General features: G+C 41.6%; 1 protein-coding gene across 1 annotated transcript in view; it reads left to right on the top strand.

The window, feature by feature from the left end:
* Positions 1-11,495, top strand: part of MRPL30 (mitochondrial ribosomal protein L30) — a 17,638-nt gene extending 6,143 nt beyond the window's left edge. Inside the window, 6 exon segments of the mRNA XM_017861372.1 lie at positions 1,872-1,952; positions 8,634-8,712; positions 8,715-8,741; positions 8,744-8,778; positions 9,002-9,075; positions 9,457-11,495. Coding sequence (XP_017716861.1) covers positions 1,872-1,952; positions 8,634-8,712; positions 8,715-8,741; positions 8,744-8,778; positions 9,002-9,075; positions 9,457-9,589 — 429 coding nt within the window. The 3' untranslated portion in view covers positions 9,590-11,495.
* Positions 11,496-17,887: the final 6,392 nt, after the last annotated feature.

Here is a 17,887-nt window from a genome sequence, read left to right on the forward strand (position 1 = left end):
TTTTTTTTTTTTTTTTTTTTTTTGAGATGGAGTCTTACTCTGTTGCCCAGGCTGGAGTGCCCTGGCGCTATCTGGGCTCACTGTAGTCTCCACCTCCCGGGTTCAAGCAATTCTCCTGCCTCAGCCTTCCGAGTCCCTGGGACTACAGGTGTCTGCCACTACGCCTGGCTAATTGTTGTATTTTTCATATACTCAGGGGTTTCACCATATTGGCCAGGCTGGTCTCCAACTCCTGACCTTGTGATCCACCTGTCCCAGCCACCCAAAGTTAAGTTCTTTCACCAGTTCCTGTTCGATATTTTTTGGATATTGAGAGTTAATCTTGTTTATTTATGGTTTAACTGCTGTTTTATCCCTAAAGATCTAGAATCAAAAAAGATCTTTTTCTGGAAAACATGCCAATAAAAAATGGCTGTCATTGATTCCCCTTGGTCTGTCTTAATCTTAAAGTTTTAGATTTTTTTCCCCCTAGATTATGGAAGGAGTGCATTTTCAATAATACAATATTAGAAAAATATGGAAAATCAGAAGTAAGATAAATAATCTCTAGGAGACCATCAGTGTTAGTATTTTCATGTATCTCCTTCTAGGCTTTTAGAAAGTGCAGTGGTGCAGCCTCATCTGCTCATAAGGGCCAGAGCCTAGATGAGCCTATTGAGTTGATCCTGGCTACAGATGACAACAATGTAAGGGGCTTTATATATATTACCTTAACCTCAGATTAATCCTGGGAGGTCAATATGATTTCCTGTTTAGAGCTGAGGAAACGGACCCTCTGAGAGAGTGTCTCATGTCTCACAGCTGGTAGGCAGCAGAACTCAGCCCACTGCCTGTCTTCTAGTGGTTTATGCCATCTCTGCAATGCAGGAAATGCTAGGAGGGAGTGATGGGAATGACTGCTGCCCATTCCCACGGCAGTATCCTGGTATGAAAGCTTGGCAGTGAATCCTTTTCCTTCAGCAGCCTGAGAGAAGTGGGATTGGAGGAGTGTAGAGCAGGAACAAGAGATAGGAACTGGGAATGATGACATTGTTAGAACTAGAAAGGAAACTGGAAACTCATTTTGGATTTCTTTCATATTGTCTTGTTAAATGTGAATTATTGCACATTCTCTAGAGCAAGAGTTGCTAAGCTGTGGCCTCTAGGCCAAATTCAGCCTGGCACCTATTTTTGTAAATAACAGTTTTATTGAAAACTACCTACACTCGGCCGGGCGCCGTGGCTCACGCCTGTAATCCCAGCACTTTGGGAGACCGAAGTGGGCAGATCATGAGGTCAGGAGATCACGACCATCCTGGCTAACATGGTGAAAACCTGTCTCTACTAAAAATACAAAAAAAAAATTAGCCGGGCATGGTGGCGGGCACCTGTAGTCCCAGCTACTTGGGAGGCTGAGACAGGAGAATGGCGTGAACCCGGGAGGTGGAGGTTGCAGTGAGCTGAGATCACGCCACTGCACTCCAGCCTGGACCACAGAGCAAGACTCCACCTCAAACAAAAAAAAAAGAAAAAAGAAAAGAAAAAAATAGCCACCCCTGTTTGTTTGCATATCGTCCGACTGCTTTTACCCTATAATGGCCAAGCTGAGTTTTGGCAATGGAGACTACATAGCTCTAGAGCTGGAAATGTTTACTCTGGTCCTTTACAGAAAACAGTTACCAATCCATGGTCTAAAAGTATATTTATGTGCTTTTACCTTTGTATTGTGTTAGTGCTTAGATGGGATGCATTCACTCAGCTAGGGCGCTAAGATATACCTTTAATAATTACAGGGTAGGTTGGAACAGACTTCTGTTACCTAAAGATTGGTGGGTATGGATTTCTGTACTAGATAGAATTCTAAAAAACAAATGATTTATATCATATTTTAGATGGTGACAAAAGGTGTGGAGTCTCTCATTTGTACAGATTGGATTCGTCACAAATTCACCAAATCAAGAATTCCAGATAAAGTAAGAACAAAGTTTGATTTTTTTTTTTTAATGTTAGTGTTGTTCTAAAAAATATGTTTTAAGTGGTACCTATTTTTGTAATATTGAAAGATTTTATGTTAAATTATATGTGGATATAGGTGGTGGTATAGAGTTTAAAGCATAGTGGGATTTATGTAAATGATGATTATTAAAAACAAAACTGTTCTGTCACTTGTGTCACTGGCCTTCACAGTAGTGGGTTTTTATCATTTCAGTCTACTTATTCCTACTTATGGTTTGTATATGTGTGTTGGTATCCCCATTGTCCTGAGAAAGCAGTGGGTCTTCCTACTCAGGCTCTCACTGTGTCACTCTTCATTCTCACTTTCCATATCGATCATTGCTACTTTGGATCTTTCAGCTTTTTCTATTTGATTTATGTGTACCTATCATTCTTTTAGATAATACTGACTAAGCTCGCCATTTATTTTTGTTTTAATTTTTTTTTTTAAGAGAGTTTTGCTTTGTTGCCCAGGCCGGAGCACAATGGCGCAATCTCAGCTGGCTGCAACCTCTGTCTCCTGGGTTCAAACAGTTCTTGTGCCTCAGCCTCCAGAGTATCTGGGACCACAGGCCTGTGCCACCACACCCAGCTAATTTTTGTACTTTTAGTAGAGATGGGGTTTCATCATGTTGCCCTAGCTGGTCTTGTACTCCTGATCTTGAGTGATCTACCCGCCTTGGCCTCCCAAAGTGCTGGGATTACAGGTGCCCAGCCTGTTTTTGTTTGTTTTTTAATTAGTAGTCTTTATGTCTTAGAGCAGTTTTAGGTTTGCAGAAACATTGATTGGGAAGTATGGGGAGTTCCTATATGCTCCCTCCCCGCAGCATACACAGTGTCCTCTATAACTGATGAACCAACGGGACAGAGTATTGTTAACTAAATACCATGGTTCACACTAGCGTTCACCCTTCATGTTGTGAAGTTCTATGGGTTTTGGCAAATGGGTAATGTCATATATCCACTATTACAGTATTATACAGAATAGTTTCACTGCCCTAAGTATCACCTGTGTTTCATCTGTTTATCCTTCCCAACTCCCAACCCCTGGCAACCACTGATCTTTTTATTATCTCCATAGTTTTGCCTTTTCTGGAATGTAATGTAATTGAAATCATATGGTATATAGCCCTTTCAAACTGGATTCTTTCCCTTAGCAATATACCTGTAAGGTTCTTCCATGTCTTTTTGTGGCTTGCTAGCTTATTTTTATTGCTGAATAATATTCCATTGCATGGACATATACAGTTTGTGCATTCACCTGTGGAAAAACGTCGTGGTTGCTTCCAGTTTTGGACAGTAATGAACAAAGCTGCTATAACCATTCATGTATAGATTTTTGGGTGGACATAAATTTCCACCTCATCGGTTAAATACCTAAGAGCATAATTGCTGGATTGTGTGTTAAAGACTATATTTAGCTTTGTAAAGCCTGGGTTTTTTGTTTATTTGTTTTGGGCGAGGGGTTCCTAATATTTTTTGTTGTGGTAAAATACACATATAACATTTACCATCTTAACCACTTTTAAGTGTGCTACTCAATGGCATGAAGTACATTGACACTGTTGTGCAACTATCACAACCATCCATCTCCAGAACTCTTTTCATCTTGCAAAACTGAAACTCTATATCCACTAAATAATAACTGCCAACCTAGGCAACATAAGGAGACCCAGTCTCTACAAAAAAAAAAAAAATGAGATGAGTGTTGCGGTACACACCTGTAGTCCTAGCTACTCAGGAGGCTGAGTGGGGAGGATTGCTTAATCTCAGGAGGTTAAGGCTGCAATGACCTATAATTGTGCCACTGCACTCCAGCCTGGGCAACAGAGCAAGATCCTGTCTCAAAAATCAATAATAATAGTAACTCCCCCATTTTCCCCTCTCCCTAGCTTTTGGTGACTACCATTCCCCATTGATTTTCTTTCTTTCTTTCTTTTTTTTTTTTTTTTTTTTGAGACGGAGTCNCAGTGGCCAGATCTCAGCTCACTGCAAGCTCCACCTCCTGGGTTCTCGCCGTTCTCCTGCCTCAGCCTCCCGAGTAGCTGGGACTACAGGCTCCCGCCACCTCGCCCAGCTAGTTTTTTTTTTGTATTTTTTTAGTAGAGACGGGGTTTCACCGTGTTAGCCAGGATGGTCTTGATCTCGTGACCTCGTGATCCGCCCATCTTGGCCTCCCAAAGTGCTGGGATTACAGGCTTGAGCCACCGCGCCAGGCCTTGATTTTTCTTAAAAGATAAAACAGTATTACCATTGACTACTTTGATGCCTTTAATGTGCTTGATGTTCTTTTATCAGAAATCTTGTCCAGGTACAATGGTTCACACCTGTATTCCTAGCGTTTTGGGAGGCTGAGGCAGGAGGATCACTTGAGTCCAGGAATTCAAGACCAACCTGGGCAACATAGTGAGACTCCATGTCTACAAAAAATTTTAAAATTAGCTAGGTGTGGTGGTGCATGCCTGTAGTCCCAACCACTCAGGAGGCTGAGATGAGGGGATCGCTTTAGCCCAGGAGGTCGGGGTGTAGTGAGCCATGATCGGATCAGTGCACTTCAGCCTCAGCAGCGGAGTGAGACCTTGTCTCAAAACAAAATAAAAAAATCGTTTTTATTTTTCGAGTCATTGTTTTTCCACTGCTATCCTTTCCACAACTATATTGTCTTATATCTGTCCATGTTTCTTACTCTGTGTTTCTGGAAGGATAGATACAAATGTTGGCATTCATTTAAAATATGCAAGGCTAGACACAGGCAGGGGAATAACACACTGGGGCCTGTGGGGGTAGAGTGGAGGGAGAGCATCAATCAGGAAAAATAGCTAATGCATGCTGGGCTTCATACCTAGGTGATGGAATGATAAGTGCAGCAAATAGTGCAGCAGATTGCCATGGTACCTATTTACCTGTGTAACAAACCTGCACATCTTGCACTTGTGCCCTGGAACTTAAAATAAATGTGCAAGGCAGTGGTTTTGATCATCAGCTGTGATCAATGTGAAAACCTTTAAACCTCAGGAAAATAGTCCCTGACTGTTTGTTTTTCTGGAGAGCAGTGGTGTGATCTCGGCTCACTGCAACCTCCACCTCCCAGGTTCAAGCAGTTCTCCTGCCTCAGCCTCCTGAGTAGCTGGGATTATAGGCACGCACCACCACACCCAGCTAATTTTGTATTCTTAGTAGAGATGGGGTTTCACCATGTTGGCCAGCAGTAATTTCTAAAGGCTCAACATGGTTGCACATAGTTTAATTTCGTCCCCTGCATTGCTTTTCATGCTTTTTTTTCTATATTAGCCACCCTGAACCACTTGCCTTTCCAAAATATTTTGTGTTTTTTCATACTGTTCGTTTAAATATTCTCACCTTTCTTTAGTACACCTACCCCTTCCTCTGATCTCCACCATCCTTCTCGTTCTAATCTCTTCAAAATCCCTAGAAAAATATAAACAAGCAAAACTCACCACAAAATACTCTTAATCTTACCCACCCAGAGATAACTGCTGCGAGCTCCTTCCACATCCTTCTCTGTTGTATGTTTTATTTTTTTCTTTTAGACTACTCAAGTGCAGTAATGAGAAGGAAAGAGTAGAATAAGGAGTTCAATCTGTGTTATATGTTTTAAGATGTGATTCATCTCATATGAATCACTGCTTCTCTAGCTGCTCTCTCTGCCTAGTAATATAATATGAACCTCTCACTGTATACATTTCTTTTTTTTTTTTTAAGTTCCGGTATACATGTGCAGAATGTGCAGATTTGTTACATAGGTATACATGTGCCATGGTGGTTTGCTGCACCTATCAACCCGGCATCTAGGTTTTAAGCACTACATGCGTTAGGTATTTGTCCTAATGAGCTCCCTCCCTTTGCCCCCGACTCCCCATGTGTTCTCATTGTTCAACTCCCACTTATGAGTGAGAACATGCAGTGTTTGGTTTTCTGTTCCTGTATTAGTTTGCTGAGGATGATGGCTTCCAACTTCATCCATGTCCCTGCAAAGCATATGATCTCATTCTTTTTTTTTTTTTTTTTTTTTTTTTTTTTTTGAGACAGAGTCTTACTCTGTCGCCCAGGCTGGAGTGCAGTGGTGCAATCTCGCTCACTGCAACCTCCGCCTCCCGGGTTCATGCCATTCTCCTGCCTCAGCCTCCCAAACAGCTGGGACTACAGGCGCCTGCCATCATGCCTGACTAATTTTAAATAGCCCTGTGAGGATGTTATCTATTTTATTTCTTCTATAGGACGGGAGGTTTCACTTGTGGTTAGCCAGGATGGTTAGGTAAGGTTTCTCTCACAGATTGATCACAGCGGTCCCTGAGGTATCACGTGATACAACCTACCATACCGCACTCCCACACTAGTGCCTGGGTTGTCTATTTAGGATGTGGCCACTCCGGTGCCCGGTCCAGGGCTAGCTCCTCATTACTGTTGTCTCTCTATGTTGCTAGTATTTCCTATAGGCGTGTATAATGTGTGCTCAAACGCACGTTTTCTTGTTCCAGTTCTATCGCTACTGATGGGCTTTGTGGCTCTGGCATTTCGGTGTCTTTGCCATTGGTAAGTTATACTGTAAATTAATGGACAGCTACCACACTGTTGCATATGTCTGGCTATAAGCTAGAGACCTGCACTAATGATTTTTAGTCATTTCCGTTTGGGCGCATACTTTCTCCCCTCAGGTAATGGGTTTGCTGGATTTCCAAATGGTATTTCTGGTTTTTCTTTCTTTCTAGATCCTTGGAGGATCGCCACCACTGTCTTCACAATTGTGAACTAATATTACATTCCCACCAATAGTGTAAATCGTAAAAAACCTTGAAGAACCTAGGCAGTCAACCTTTCAGGGCCACAGGCATGGCAAAGCTTCATGACTAAAACACAAAGCAATGGCAGACAAAAGGCCAAATGCAAATGGGGATCTAATTAAACTGAAGGCTCTGCAGCAAAAGGACACCCTCAGAGTGGACAGGCAACCCTACAGAGATGGGAGAAGAAAAGGGCTAATATCCAGAATCTACAAGGAACTTAAATTTACAAGAAAAGAAAGAACAACCCCATCAAAAAGTGGGCAAAGGAAATGAACAGACACTTCTCAAAAGAAGACATTTATATGGCCAACAAACATATGAAAAAAAGCTCATCATCACTGATCATTAGAGAAATGCAAATCAAAACCACAATGAAATATTATCTCACGCCAGTCAGAATGGCGATTATTAAAAGGTCAAGAAACAATAGATGCTGGTAAGGCTGTGGAGAAATAGGAATGCTTTTACACTATATACATTTCTATAAAACTACTTTTAATCATTGAATAATATTCTTTTTTATTAAGATACCATCTTTTTGGGGGTCAATTTTTTTTCTCAGTCTGATTCCCCAGAGGTATGACTCTTGATCTAATGTCTTTGAGACCTTTATATATATTTTATATGAGTCTTAGAAACAGTATTTATAGAATATATCACATATGCACACTCATGTATTTGGTACAGATGATGCACATAACAGCTTACAACACATAATTGTATGGATATTTCTTTTTGGTTTTGGCTCAAGAATATATTATGGCCATCATTCAATGTGAAGACCTGCAAAGACAGTAAACCTCATTCATTTTAATGGTAGTATTGTATCCCATAGGATACATCAGAATTTGTGTATTTGCACCGGGCACGGTGGTTCACACCTATAATCCCAGCACTTTGGGAGGCTGAGACGAGCGGATCACTTGAGGTCAGGAGTTCAAGACCAGCCTGGCCAACATGGCGAGACCCCGTCTCTACTAAAAATACAAAAATTAGCTGGGCATGGTGGTGCACACCTATAATCCCAGCTACTCATGAGGCTGAGGCAAGAGGATCACTTGAACCTCGGGGGCAGAGGTTGCAGTGAGCCAAGATTGTACCATTGCACTCCAGCCTGGGCAACAGAGCAAGGCAAGGCTCCATCTCAAAAAAAAAGAATTTGTATATTTGCATCATTTTACTTAGTTTTATTATTAATTATTTTATTTAGAATGGATACATCATAATGTAGTTATCCTAGTGAGGAACATGGGTTGCCTTAAAATTTTTCAGTATTACAAATAGTGTTAGAATACACATCCTTATTCGGTACATTTTGTTCACTTAGAGGAGTGTTTCAGTGGGATAACTTCTTAGGACCTTTTGACTCTTAGATAATTAATTCAAATATTAGTTCTGTGGAGCTGTTTCTGATCCCTCATAGGCAGAGTTCATTAGTCATTTGCCTGTATTCTCATAATACTTTGTAGATTGTTCTTATAGTATTTATGTTTTATTTTCACTTGTAATTTACATGTTTGTTTTCCCACCTGACAGTCAGCTCTTCACCTGAGAATAGGGAGGGAAGAGGATGCAGCCCAGTGCCCAGCTCACGTAGCAGGGCTCACAGAGTCTCCTGGCATTTAAATTATTTAGTGTCATTGGTTGCTCCTACTTTGTTCTACAGGTTAAACTCCATCTCTCTGAGTAATCAGACTGATAGAAATGTTCAATTTGAGGTTGAGGATTACATGATGATTAAGGATGAGATAATTATGGAGTTGTGTATGTGTGTGTGTCTTTTAAGAAAAAATGGGAGGTACATAGAAACTGTGTAAGCTGGAAATTTACCATTTATAATTATTTCCTTTCTAGGTGTTTCATGCCTCTCCTGAAGATCATGAAAAATATGGTGGAGATCCACAGAACCCTCATAAACTGCATATTGTTACCAGAATAAAAGTACAAGAAGACGTCCATATTGGGAAAAGATATAATAAAGATGCTTGGATTAGAAAAAGTATGCAATTATTTTAATCATCTTTAGTGTTGTTTACATTTGCTTTCAATTTTATACTTTTAAAACTTTGAGGTGTATATTTATTATTTATTGCGTATTGCTTAGGGTAATTTATTTATAAATGTGGCTTAGAATGAGCCGTCAGTTTAACATTGTACTGAAACATGGAACTATCTGCTCTTCAGATTGGTTGATAACATTGCTTTGTTGTTGTCGTTCACAGTCGCACACCCCTCAAGTTCACAAGAATATCCCTTCCGTGAATTCAAAATTGAAGGTGGTTAAGCATTTGATAAGGTTTGTTGTTTCTTCTCTTTTTAAAATGTATTGCCTAGTGTAATTCTAAATGCATTTTTCTTTCTTTTTTGTTAATGTTCTGAAAAAAACTTTTTAAAAAAAACTAAAATTTTGTTTTTTTTAATTGACACGTAATAATTGTACGTATTTATGGGGTACATAGTGACGTTTCAATATATATAAAGTATAGTGATCCGATCAAGGCAACTGGCATATCCATATCCATCATCTCAGACATTTATCATTTCTTCATGTTGGGAACATTCAGCATCCTCCTTCTGGCTGTTTGAAACTGTGTTATTGTTAACTGTCGTTATCCTGCAGGGATACAGAACACTAGAACATATTCCTCCTATCTAAACACATTTTCTTATGTCACAGAATCCAGCCCTTGAAGTTGCCACAAGGACTTCCAACAGAGGAGAACATGTCTAACACGTGCCTCAAAAGCACTGGGGAGTTAGTAGTGCAGTGGCATCTGAAACCTGTGGAGCAGAAAGCACATGAGTCCTAGTGCCCCAGCAGCTTCCGATTGGAAAATGCAAATTGTTTTTATTTAAAGATGGTGAGAAAGTGTTTTCATTCAAATACGTTTTAAAAACCATTTTCAGGCCGGGCACAGTAGCTCACGCCTGTAATCCCAGCACTTTAGGAGACCGAGGCGGGCGGATCACCTGAGGTCAGGAGTTCGAGACCAGCCTGACCAACATGGAGAAATCCCGTCTCTACTGAAAATACAAAATTAGCCGGGTGTGGTGGCGCGTGCTTGTAATCCCAGATACTCGGGAGGCTGAGGCAGGAGAATCGCTTGAACCTGGGAGGCGGAGGTTGGGGTGAGCTGAGATGGTGCCACTGCACTCCAGCCTGGGCAACAGGACGAGACTCCATCTCAGGGAAAAAAAAAAATTTCACTGACTAAACCTGCTGCAGTTCTTTTTTACTGTAGACTTAGAGATTTTAGTTTAATTTGGTTTTATTCTTTGTCCTTTCCCTTTCACTGTTTCACTCCAAAACGGGTAAGAATGGCATTGTTCGAACATCCAGGTTCGGGTCACTGCCACCTTAGCAAGCGTCATCAACTATTTTATAAAAATTGCATTATTGTTGTTGTTGTTGTTTTTGAGACAGGGTCTTGCTCTGTCGCCCAAGCTGGAATACAGTGGCATGATTTCAGTTCATTGCAGCCTTGACCTCCCAGACTCAAGTGATCCTCCCACCTCAGCCTCCAGAGCAGCTAGGACTACAGGCAGTGTGCCACCACATCCAGCTAATTTTTAAAAGTTTTTTCATAGAGATGGAGACTCACTATGTTGTCCAAGCTGGTCCCAAACTCCTGGGTTCAAGCCATCCTCCCACCTCAGCCTCCCAAAATGCTGGGATTACAGGCATGAGCCACTGTACTCAGCCAAAATTGTTTTCTTATTTAAGTGAATTCGACAATTTCTGTGAGTGGCTCTTTGCATGAACACTGTGCGATGTGTTGGAGAAATCCAAAGCTGACCAAAACATGGTCCCCACCTTTTGGAACTTACAGTCTGTTCTGGGGAACAGAGATTCAGCCAAAGTCAAGAAACACTGGATGCCAGCTAGATTATGTGTTTTGTGCTATAGTGTCTATAAGTACAAATGTGGATATGGGTTCATTTTATCCCTAAATTTAGTACCAAACCAGCATTTGTTTTCTAATTATAAACCTAATTTGGCCTAAACATTATTATTGCACACTGCCTGAACAAAACATATTCATGTCTATGTAAATTTTTTCCTCATGGAACAAGGGTGTGAAATGAAAATATTTTAGGATTTATTCAAAAACAGACTATTCTGTTTTCAGCTTCAGAATTGTTCTTTGAATCCTAAGGAACCTCTGTCAACAGTTGAGGTTGCTGTTGAAAAGAAAAAAGAAGGAGGCAGAAATCTCTCAGGGAGAATTATTTCCTTTTTTTTCTATTTCAGATACCTGGAGGGGTGGGGAGAAGTAAGAATTGTAAGGGGGTTTCAATAGTGGGAAATTGTGTGACAGCTGATTGAAGATGATGATGAAGAACCTCTGCATTCTAGTTACCCTTTGCTCTCCTTTGCCTTTTGTAAAATTTGGCTTGGCAACAATGACATCGTCATGCTCATTGTCCCAATATCCATCCTGTCATAGATCTTAATGTTTTTGATCATTGCATTAAAGTGGAAGTGCCACCCACAGTGAAACCAGATCCCATTAATAAGCTTAAAGGCGATTGCAGTTTTAATTCCATAGTTATTGAATATCCAGTGTGTGTAAGACCTGGAGGGGAGCCAAAGGACACTAACTTCTAAGAGCTCCGTCTAGTTGGAGAGAAACCTGTATGCCACAACATACAGTGTCCTTGCCTATGTGGGGTTGAAGATGTCTGTGTAAATAAAAGCAGCCTCTGCTAATTTAGTACCGTCTCTTTTACTGTGCTAATTTTTTTTTCTTTAGAGACAGGGTCTCTGTCGCCCAGCCTGGAGACAGTGGTATGATCATAGCTCACTGTTACCTCCAACACTTGTGTTCAAGTGATCCTCCCACCTCAACCTCCTAAGTAGCTAGGACTACAGATGCACGCCACCACTCCTGGCTAGTATTTTTTTAAATTTTTTGTAGAACAAGGTGTTGCTATGTTGCCCACGCCGATCTAGAGTTTCTAATCTCAAATGATTCTCCTGCCTCGGCCTCCCAAAGTACTAGGAATACAGGTGTGAGCCATCACACCTGGCGTTAGTGTACTAATATTAATATTGTGTAAATTGAGGAAAATACCATGGTTAATTTTTACTCAAACAGTAAGAAAGTTTGAGTAATTTTAACCTCAACAGCCCATAGCTAGAAGAAGGGATCTAAATGTTAACTTGAATATTTAGAAGTAAAAGTGTCTACAAGAAGAAAAGTCTTTAGTGAAAATATGGGCATAGGCCAGTGGCATTAGCTTTCTATTGCTGCAGAACAAATTACCACAAACTTAGCTGCTTAAAACAACACACACTTATTGTCTCACAACGTCTGTGGGTCAGAAGTCTAGGCATGGCTTAGCTGGGTAGCCTGCTTGGGATCTCAATGCTGGAAAAACATGTCTGGCCAGGTGCTCATTGTAGACTTGACAGGGAAGGGATCTGCTCCCAAGCACTCTCAGGTTGTTGGCAGAATTTGTTTCCTTATGGCTGTAGGATTTATGGCAAGTTGCTTCTTCCAAAACCAGCATTGGAGAGAGACTAGCAAGATGGGCACTACACTCTTAATCAAATAAATGCAATCATGTACCTCGCGTCACCGTTTTTGCATTCCATTCATTAAAAACAAGTTGCAGTTCCTACCTACACTCAAGAAAGGGAGGAATTACACAGAAGTGTGACCACAAGGAGGCAGGGCTCATGGAGGCCTCCTTAAAGTCAGCCAGCCAAGCCTGATAAGTCAATCCTGGAGCTTATCATAGTGGCTGTGTAGTTTAGAAGGGTTCTTCAGGTTGGCATTCCTTTGCCTCAGATCATCATTTCAAAACCCTATAAGGGCTTATTCCTCGGGCTTGACTTTGTGTCTCTGAGGATTTCTTTGTTTAGCGTCACCTGCCTTCTTTCAGGAGGTTTTGCCTGGCATCTAGTGGTGACCATGGCCTTTGGTCAAACTTAACAGATAGTTACCCAAACACTACCCTTAAGGATCACTGCAGTTCTCTTAGGTCTCCTCAATCTAAAATTGTACCTCTTTCAGGCTAAACTTTCTTCTTTTTTTTTTTTTTTTAATCATAAGAATACTAACTAGTATGCCTGTTATCTAACTGGCACACTTTCACCAAGGACAATTTGGAACTGCACTGGCCATTTTAGGGAGCTTTTGACATGAACAAGGTTGCTTCTTTGGGAGGTACCTTAAAACAAAAAGCAAAGAAACCTTTATGAGGAGATTGTCTTGTTTTTCTCAAAATGAGATAATTTTGCTTAACATAAGTAGTATCCTTTCCTTTCCATTCTTCGAGGATTGATAAGTACTGGCTTTTTGATCACACAGATTGATAAAATTTTCAAGGTTCCAAATTACTGTCTAAACCATTTACCACTCTTTGTGTATTTGTCAAAATCTGCTTTTCTGTATCAAAACTTCTCTCTCAAGACCTGAGGTAAATAATTAATAAGGAATCCTTGGAACACTGGAAATTCTAAAATAAGTCAGATACAAAACGCTGGTCACTAAAATTCTTACCTTTATGTATTAGAATGGCAATCAGTTAAACTGAAAATGTCTTTGGATATTATTTCTGTTTATTTTTTGCCTCAAAATTATTAAAATGACATGAAGTAAGTGCTCAAGAAGAAAAATAAACAGTTCTTCATTTCCTGTTCTCTAGTTTTCTTTATTATCTGGAAAAAGGAAATTTTGTTGATCACTTTAAAGATCAGATCATATAAACAGCTGAGCATGGTGCACACCCCCACTCCCCACCCCACGCCCATGCCTGTAATCCTAGTGCTTTAGGATGGCAAGATGGATCACTTGAGTCTAGGAGTTTGAGGCTGTGGTGAACTATGACTGCACCACTGCACTCCAGCCTGGGCAACAGGGTGAGATCTGTCTCAAAAGAAAGAGAAAAACAGTAGTACAATTACTGTCTCCCAAAAGATTATTTCCATTATTCTATATTCACCAGTCCTCCATACCTCTTTTCTTTTTATTATAAAGCTGAACAGGCACTAGAGTACTGATTCAACTAAGTGGAAATCACCAGGGGTCCATTGCTTATTTCATAAGATCCAGTAGCCAAGACATAACTCACCTCATCTGAGAACTATAGCAGCAACAACCAAAGTGAAAACTTCTGTTGATTTAGTTCCAGGGTTTCCACTAAACGTGACAGCTTGCCATGCTGTGCTATGCAGGATCTTCTACTGACAATAAACTCTCAGGATTTGTCAGCCACTTACCTAGCCTCCCATGAATTATTGTTGCTTTGCGTTTACACATCACTGGCCTGTATTACAACACTCTAAACCCAGCCACTTCCTTCACCCAAAAAAGCAACCGCCCATAATTGCTTACCCCTCTTAGGGAACTATCCGTACCCTTCACAGACTGACAGATTCCCTTGGAGAACTGATTTCATGGTGGTTTTAGATTATTCACACTTAAAAAGTGAAAGTAAAAATTGCCAAGTATAGTAAGGCGTGGTGGCTCATGCCTTCAATCCCAGCAACTTGGGAGGCTGAGGCAGGGGGATGACTTGAGGCCAGAGGTTTGAGACCAGCCTGGGCAACACAGAGAGACCCCATGTCTAGAACCAAAAAAAAAAAAAAAAATGAACTGGGTGTGTTAGCACTTGCTGTAGTCCCAGCTGCTCTGGAGACTGAGGGGGGAGCATTGCTTCAGCCTGGGATTTCAAGGCTGCAGTGAGCTGTGATTGTGCCACTGCACTACAGCCTGGGCGACAGACTCCCCTGGGGGAAAAAAAATGCTATGTAGACTATATCATCATAGTCAAAGCTTTTCTCAGAAATCGTATTCATTTAGTTTGGCTAAATTAATTGCCCCCTCCCAGATCTGCCAAGTTACAAAAGTAAATATTTATATTGATACAATAGGAGGTATTTGATGTGGGGGTAGTGTATGACTGCAATGCTTTAGAAACAACAAAAATCACCTTACCACTACGGGAACCCCTGTAGAATTGACAAAGAATTAAAGAGCCTTGACATGCTTTGCTATTATGGAAGGAGATGGCCATAATAAAAATGGAAATTAGCAAAACTATTTTGTGATATTACCCACAATAGCAGAGAGGAATTGGCAAAAATATTGAACCAAGATTGATAGGGTAGTTTAAGCATATTGCTGAGGATGTTTTGAATATGTGTCCCACCTGCCAGTGGCATAATCCTGACAAGATCATTACGACAGGACCTAGGAATGTTGAGGCCCATTGAACACTTGATTTTCTATCAGCTAGCCAAGGAGGACTTGATACTATCACAAACATTTCTTGCTGCACTTACACACTACAGGGCAAGCAAAACAGAAAATACTAAGATAAACAAAAAAGTGACCTGACTCCCCAAAAGACCCATCTGGATTCTGGGACATGTTTCTTCACCTGGGTTTTATCATCTGGGATCCCGGCATTAAGACCTGTTATAAGACTCATCATCCTGGCCGGGCCCGGTGGCTCACGCCTGTAATCCCAGCACTTTGGGAGGCTGAGGCGGGCGGATCACAAGGTCAGGAGATCGAGACCACGGTGAAACCTCGTCTCTACTAAAAATACAAAAAACATTTGGCGGGCGCCTGTAGTCCCAGGTACTCAGGAGGCTGAGGCAGGAGAATGGCGTGATCCCGGGAGGCGGAGCTTGCAGTGAGCCGAGATCGTGCCACTGCACTCCAGCCTGGGGACAGAGCGAGACTCCGTCTCAAAAAAAAAAAAAAGACTCATCATCCTTTGGTTTCTGGTAATGGCCTGTGTTACAGCTGGTTGATGTATGCTGTCCAGAATCTGAAATACTGCTCTGTACCCGTTGTCACGTCAAAGGTGTCAACAACTCATCCTGCAACAGGAGGAGGGATTACCTCTAGTCCAACTACAGACCATGCTTCCTGGACATCCTCCTGGTCTTGACAGTGGTGAAAATCTGGATGTCATGGATTCTGTGGCATGACTTCACCTGCCCTTAACCAAAGACAGGGATTGAGGAAAAGAAAAAGCAGCTTCTGACAGCCAGGAACTGACCTGGAACTCTCAGGCCTTGGTGTTTCCAGGAGCTGCTCTGGCCTCACAGGTGTCGTTCTTCTGTTGAACATAAGCAATTTCACAGAACATCAACATCGGATAAAGCTGCTCTGAATGTAATGGATCAAGGCAAAAACGAGACCACTCTAGAGTCATGTCTGAGCACAGACCAAAACGCGAATGTGGTTCAAGGCACAAAATAACCAAGCATCCACCTGTTCTGGCTAATGTGGGTCACTGCTGCTTTGCCAATCACAGCTTGAGCTTCATTTCATTTCTCCCTCCTTCTAGATAACATTGATTAAGATACCAATCACAGGGCCGGGCACGGTGGCTCATGCCTGTAATCCCAGCACTTTGGGAGGCCAAGACGGGCGGATCACGAGGTCGGGAGATCGAGACCATCCTGGCTAACACAGTGAAACCCTGTCTCTACTAAAAATACAAAAAATTAGCTGGGTGCGGTGGTAGGCGCCTGTAGTCCCAGCTACACAAGAGGCTGAGGCAGGAGAATGGCGTGAACCCGGGAGGCGGAGCTTGCAGTGAGCTGAGATGGTGCCACCGCACCCCAGCCTGGGCGGCAGAGCGAGACTCCGTCTCAAAAAAAAAAATAAATAAATAAATAAATAAATAAATAAATAAATACCAATCACAGAATTATCTTTCTCCTGACAGCATCCAATCCAGAGCAAACCCTACTTCTTTGGAACACTCATCAAAATAACCTGATAAAAGCCCAAATCCTTTCCAAACCCCTCTTCCTGGACTGCCCCACATGGGGACATGGGGTGGTTCTCCTCACTGCAGTGAGCACTGGCCGTCACTCCTCAGTGGACCCTACCAGGCCTGTTTATCACATCCCTGCTGGAGTGCCTCATGCAGGTCTGTTTGCCCACTCTGTCCCCCATCTAGGCTCCCAACAATGATCCCTCATGGTCTCCTCCTGATTAGTGGGCCCTGCCCCACCACACTTTTTCCACCCCATCCTTGGCTCTCCTTCTGCCAGCACAGCCTTCTCTACTGTTGCCCCAGCTGTTCTCACTGACATTTTCTCACTCCCACCGATGGCCTTACCACCTCTGCTCCAGAGTCTCGGGCCACTGTGTCCTCTTCACCATCCCTCCGACCCCTACCATGTGCTTCCTCATCTTGGCCACCAGGGTCTTCTCTATCATCAGACCCTACTTCTTTTTTTATTATGATTTTTAATTAGTGTGGATACATAATAGCTGTGTACATGTATGGGGTACATGTGATGTTTTGATGCAGGGGCAGAGAGTGTAATAATCGTATCTAGGTAATTGGGGTATTCACCGCCTCGAGCATTTTTCTTTCTGTTAGAAACATTCCAATTCAATTTTCAGTTATTTTTAATTACACAATAAAAATTTGGGAGGCTGAGGTGGCAGGATGACTTAAGGCCAGGTGTTCAAAACCAGCCTGGGTAACATAGCAAGACCCCGTCTTTACAAGAAAATTTTTTAAATGAGCTGGGTGAGGTGGGGCACACCTGTAGTGCTAGCTACTCAGGAGACTGAGGCAGGAAGATCACTTGAGCTCAGAATTTGAGGCTGCAGTGAGCTATGATTGTGCCACTGCACTCTGGCATGAGCAATACAGTGAGACCCTATCTCTAACAAGTAAAAAAAAAAAAAATGTATATAATAAATTATTGTTGACTGTAGTCACCCTGTTAGGCTGATACTAGATCTTATTCACTGTATATTTTTGCACTCATTAACCATCTATACTTTCCGCGCATCCCTACTACCCTTACCAGTCACTGGTAACCATCATTCTTCTGTCTATCTCTATGATCTCAATTGTTTTAATCTTTGCATATGAGTGAGAACATGCAAAATTTGTCTTTTTGTGCCTGGGTTATTTCACTTAACCTAATATCCTACAGTTCCATCCATATTGTTGCAAAAGACAGGATTCCATTTTTACGGCTGAATAATATTCCATTGTATATATATACCACATTTTCTTTATCCATTCATCCACTGATAGACACTTAAGTTATTGCAAATCTTGGCTATTGTGCAGTGTAAATGTAAATCTACACTCCATGCAATAAACATGGA

The sequence above is a fragment of the Rhinopithecus bieti genome, unplaced genomic scaffold (assembly GCF_001698545.2).
Source record: "Rhinopithecus bieti isolate Rb0 unplaced genomic scaffold, ASM169854v2 scaffold_61590, whole genome shotgun sequence".
Classification (NCBI taxonomy): domain Eukaryota; kingdom Metazoa; phylum Chordata; class Mammalia; order Primates; family Cercopithecidae; genus Rhinopithecus; species Rhinopithecus bieti.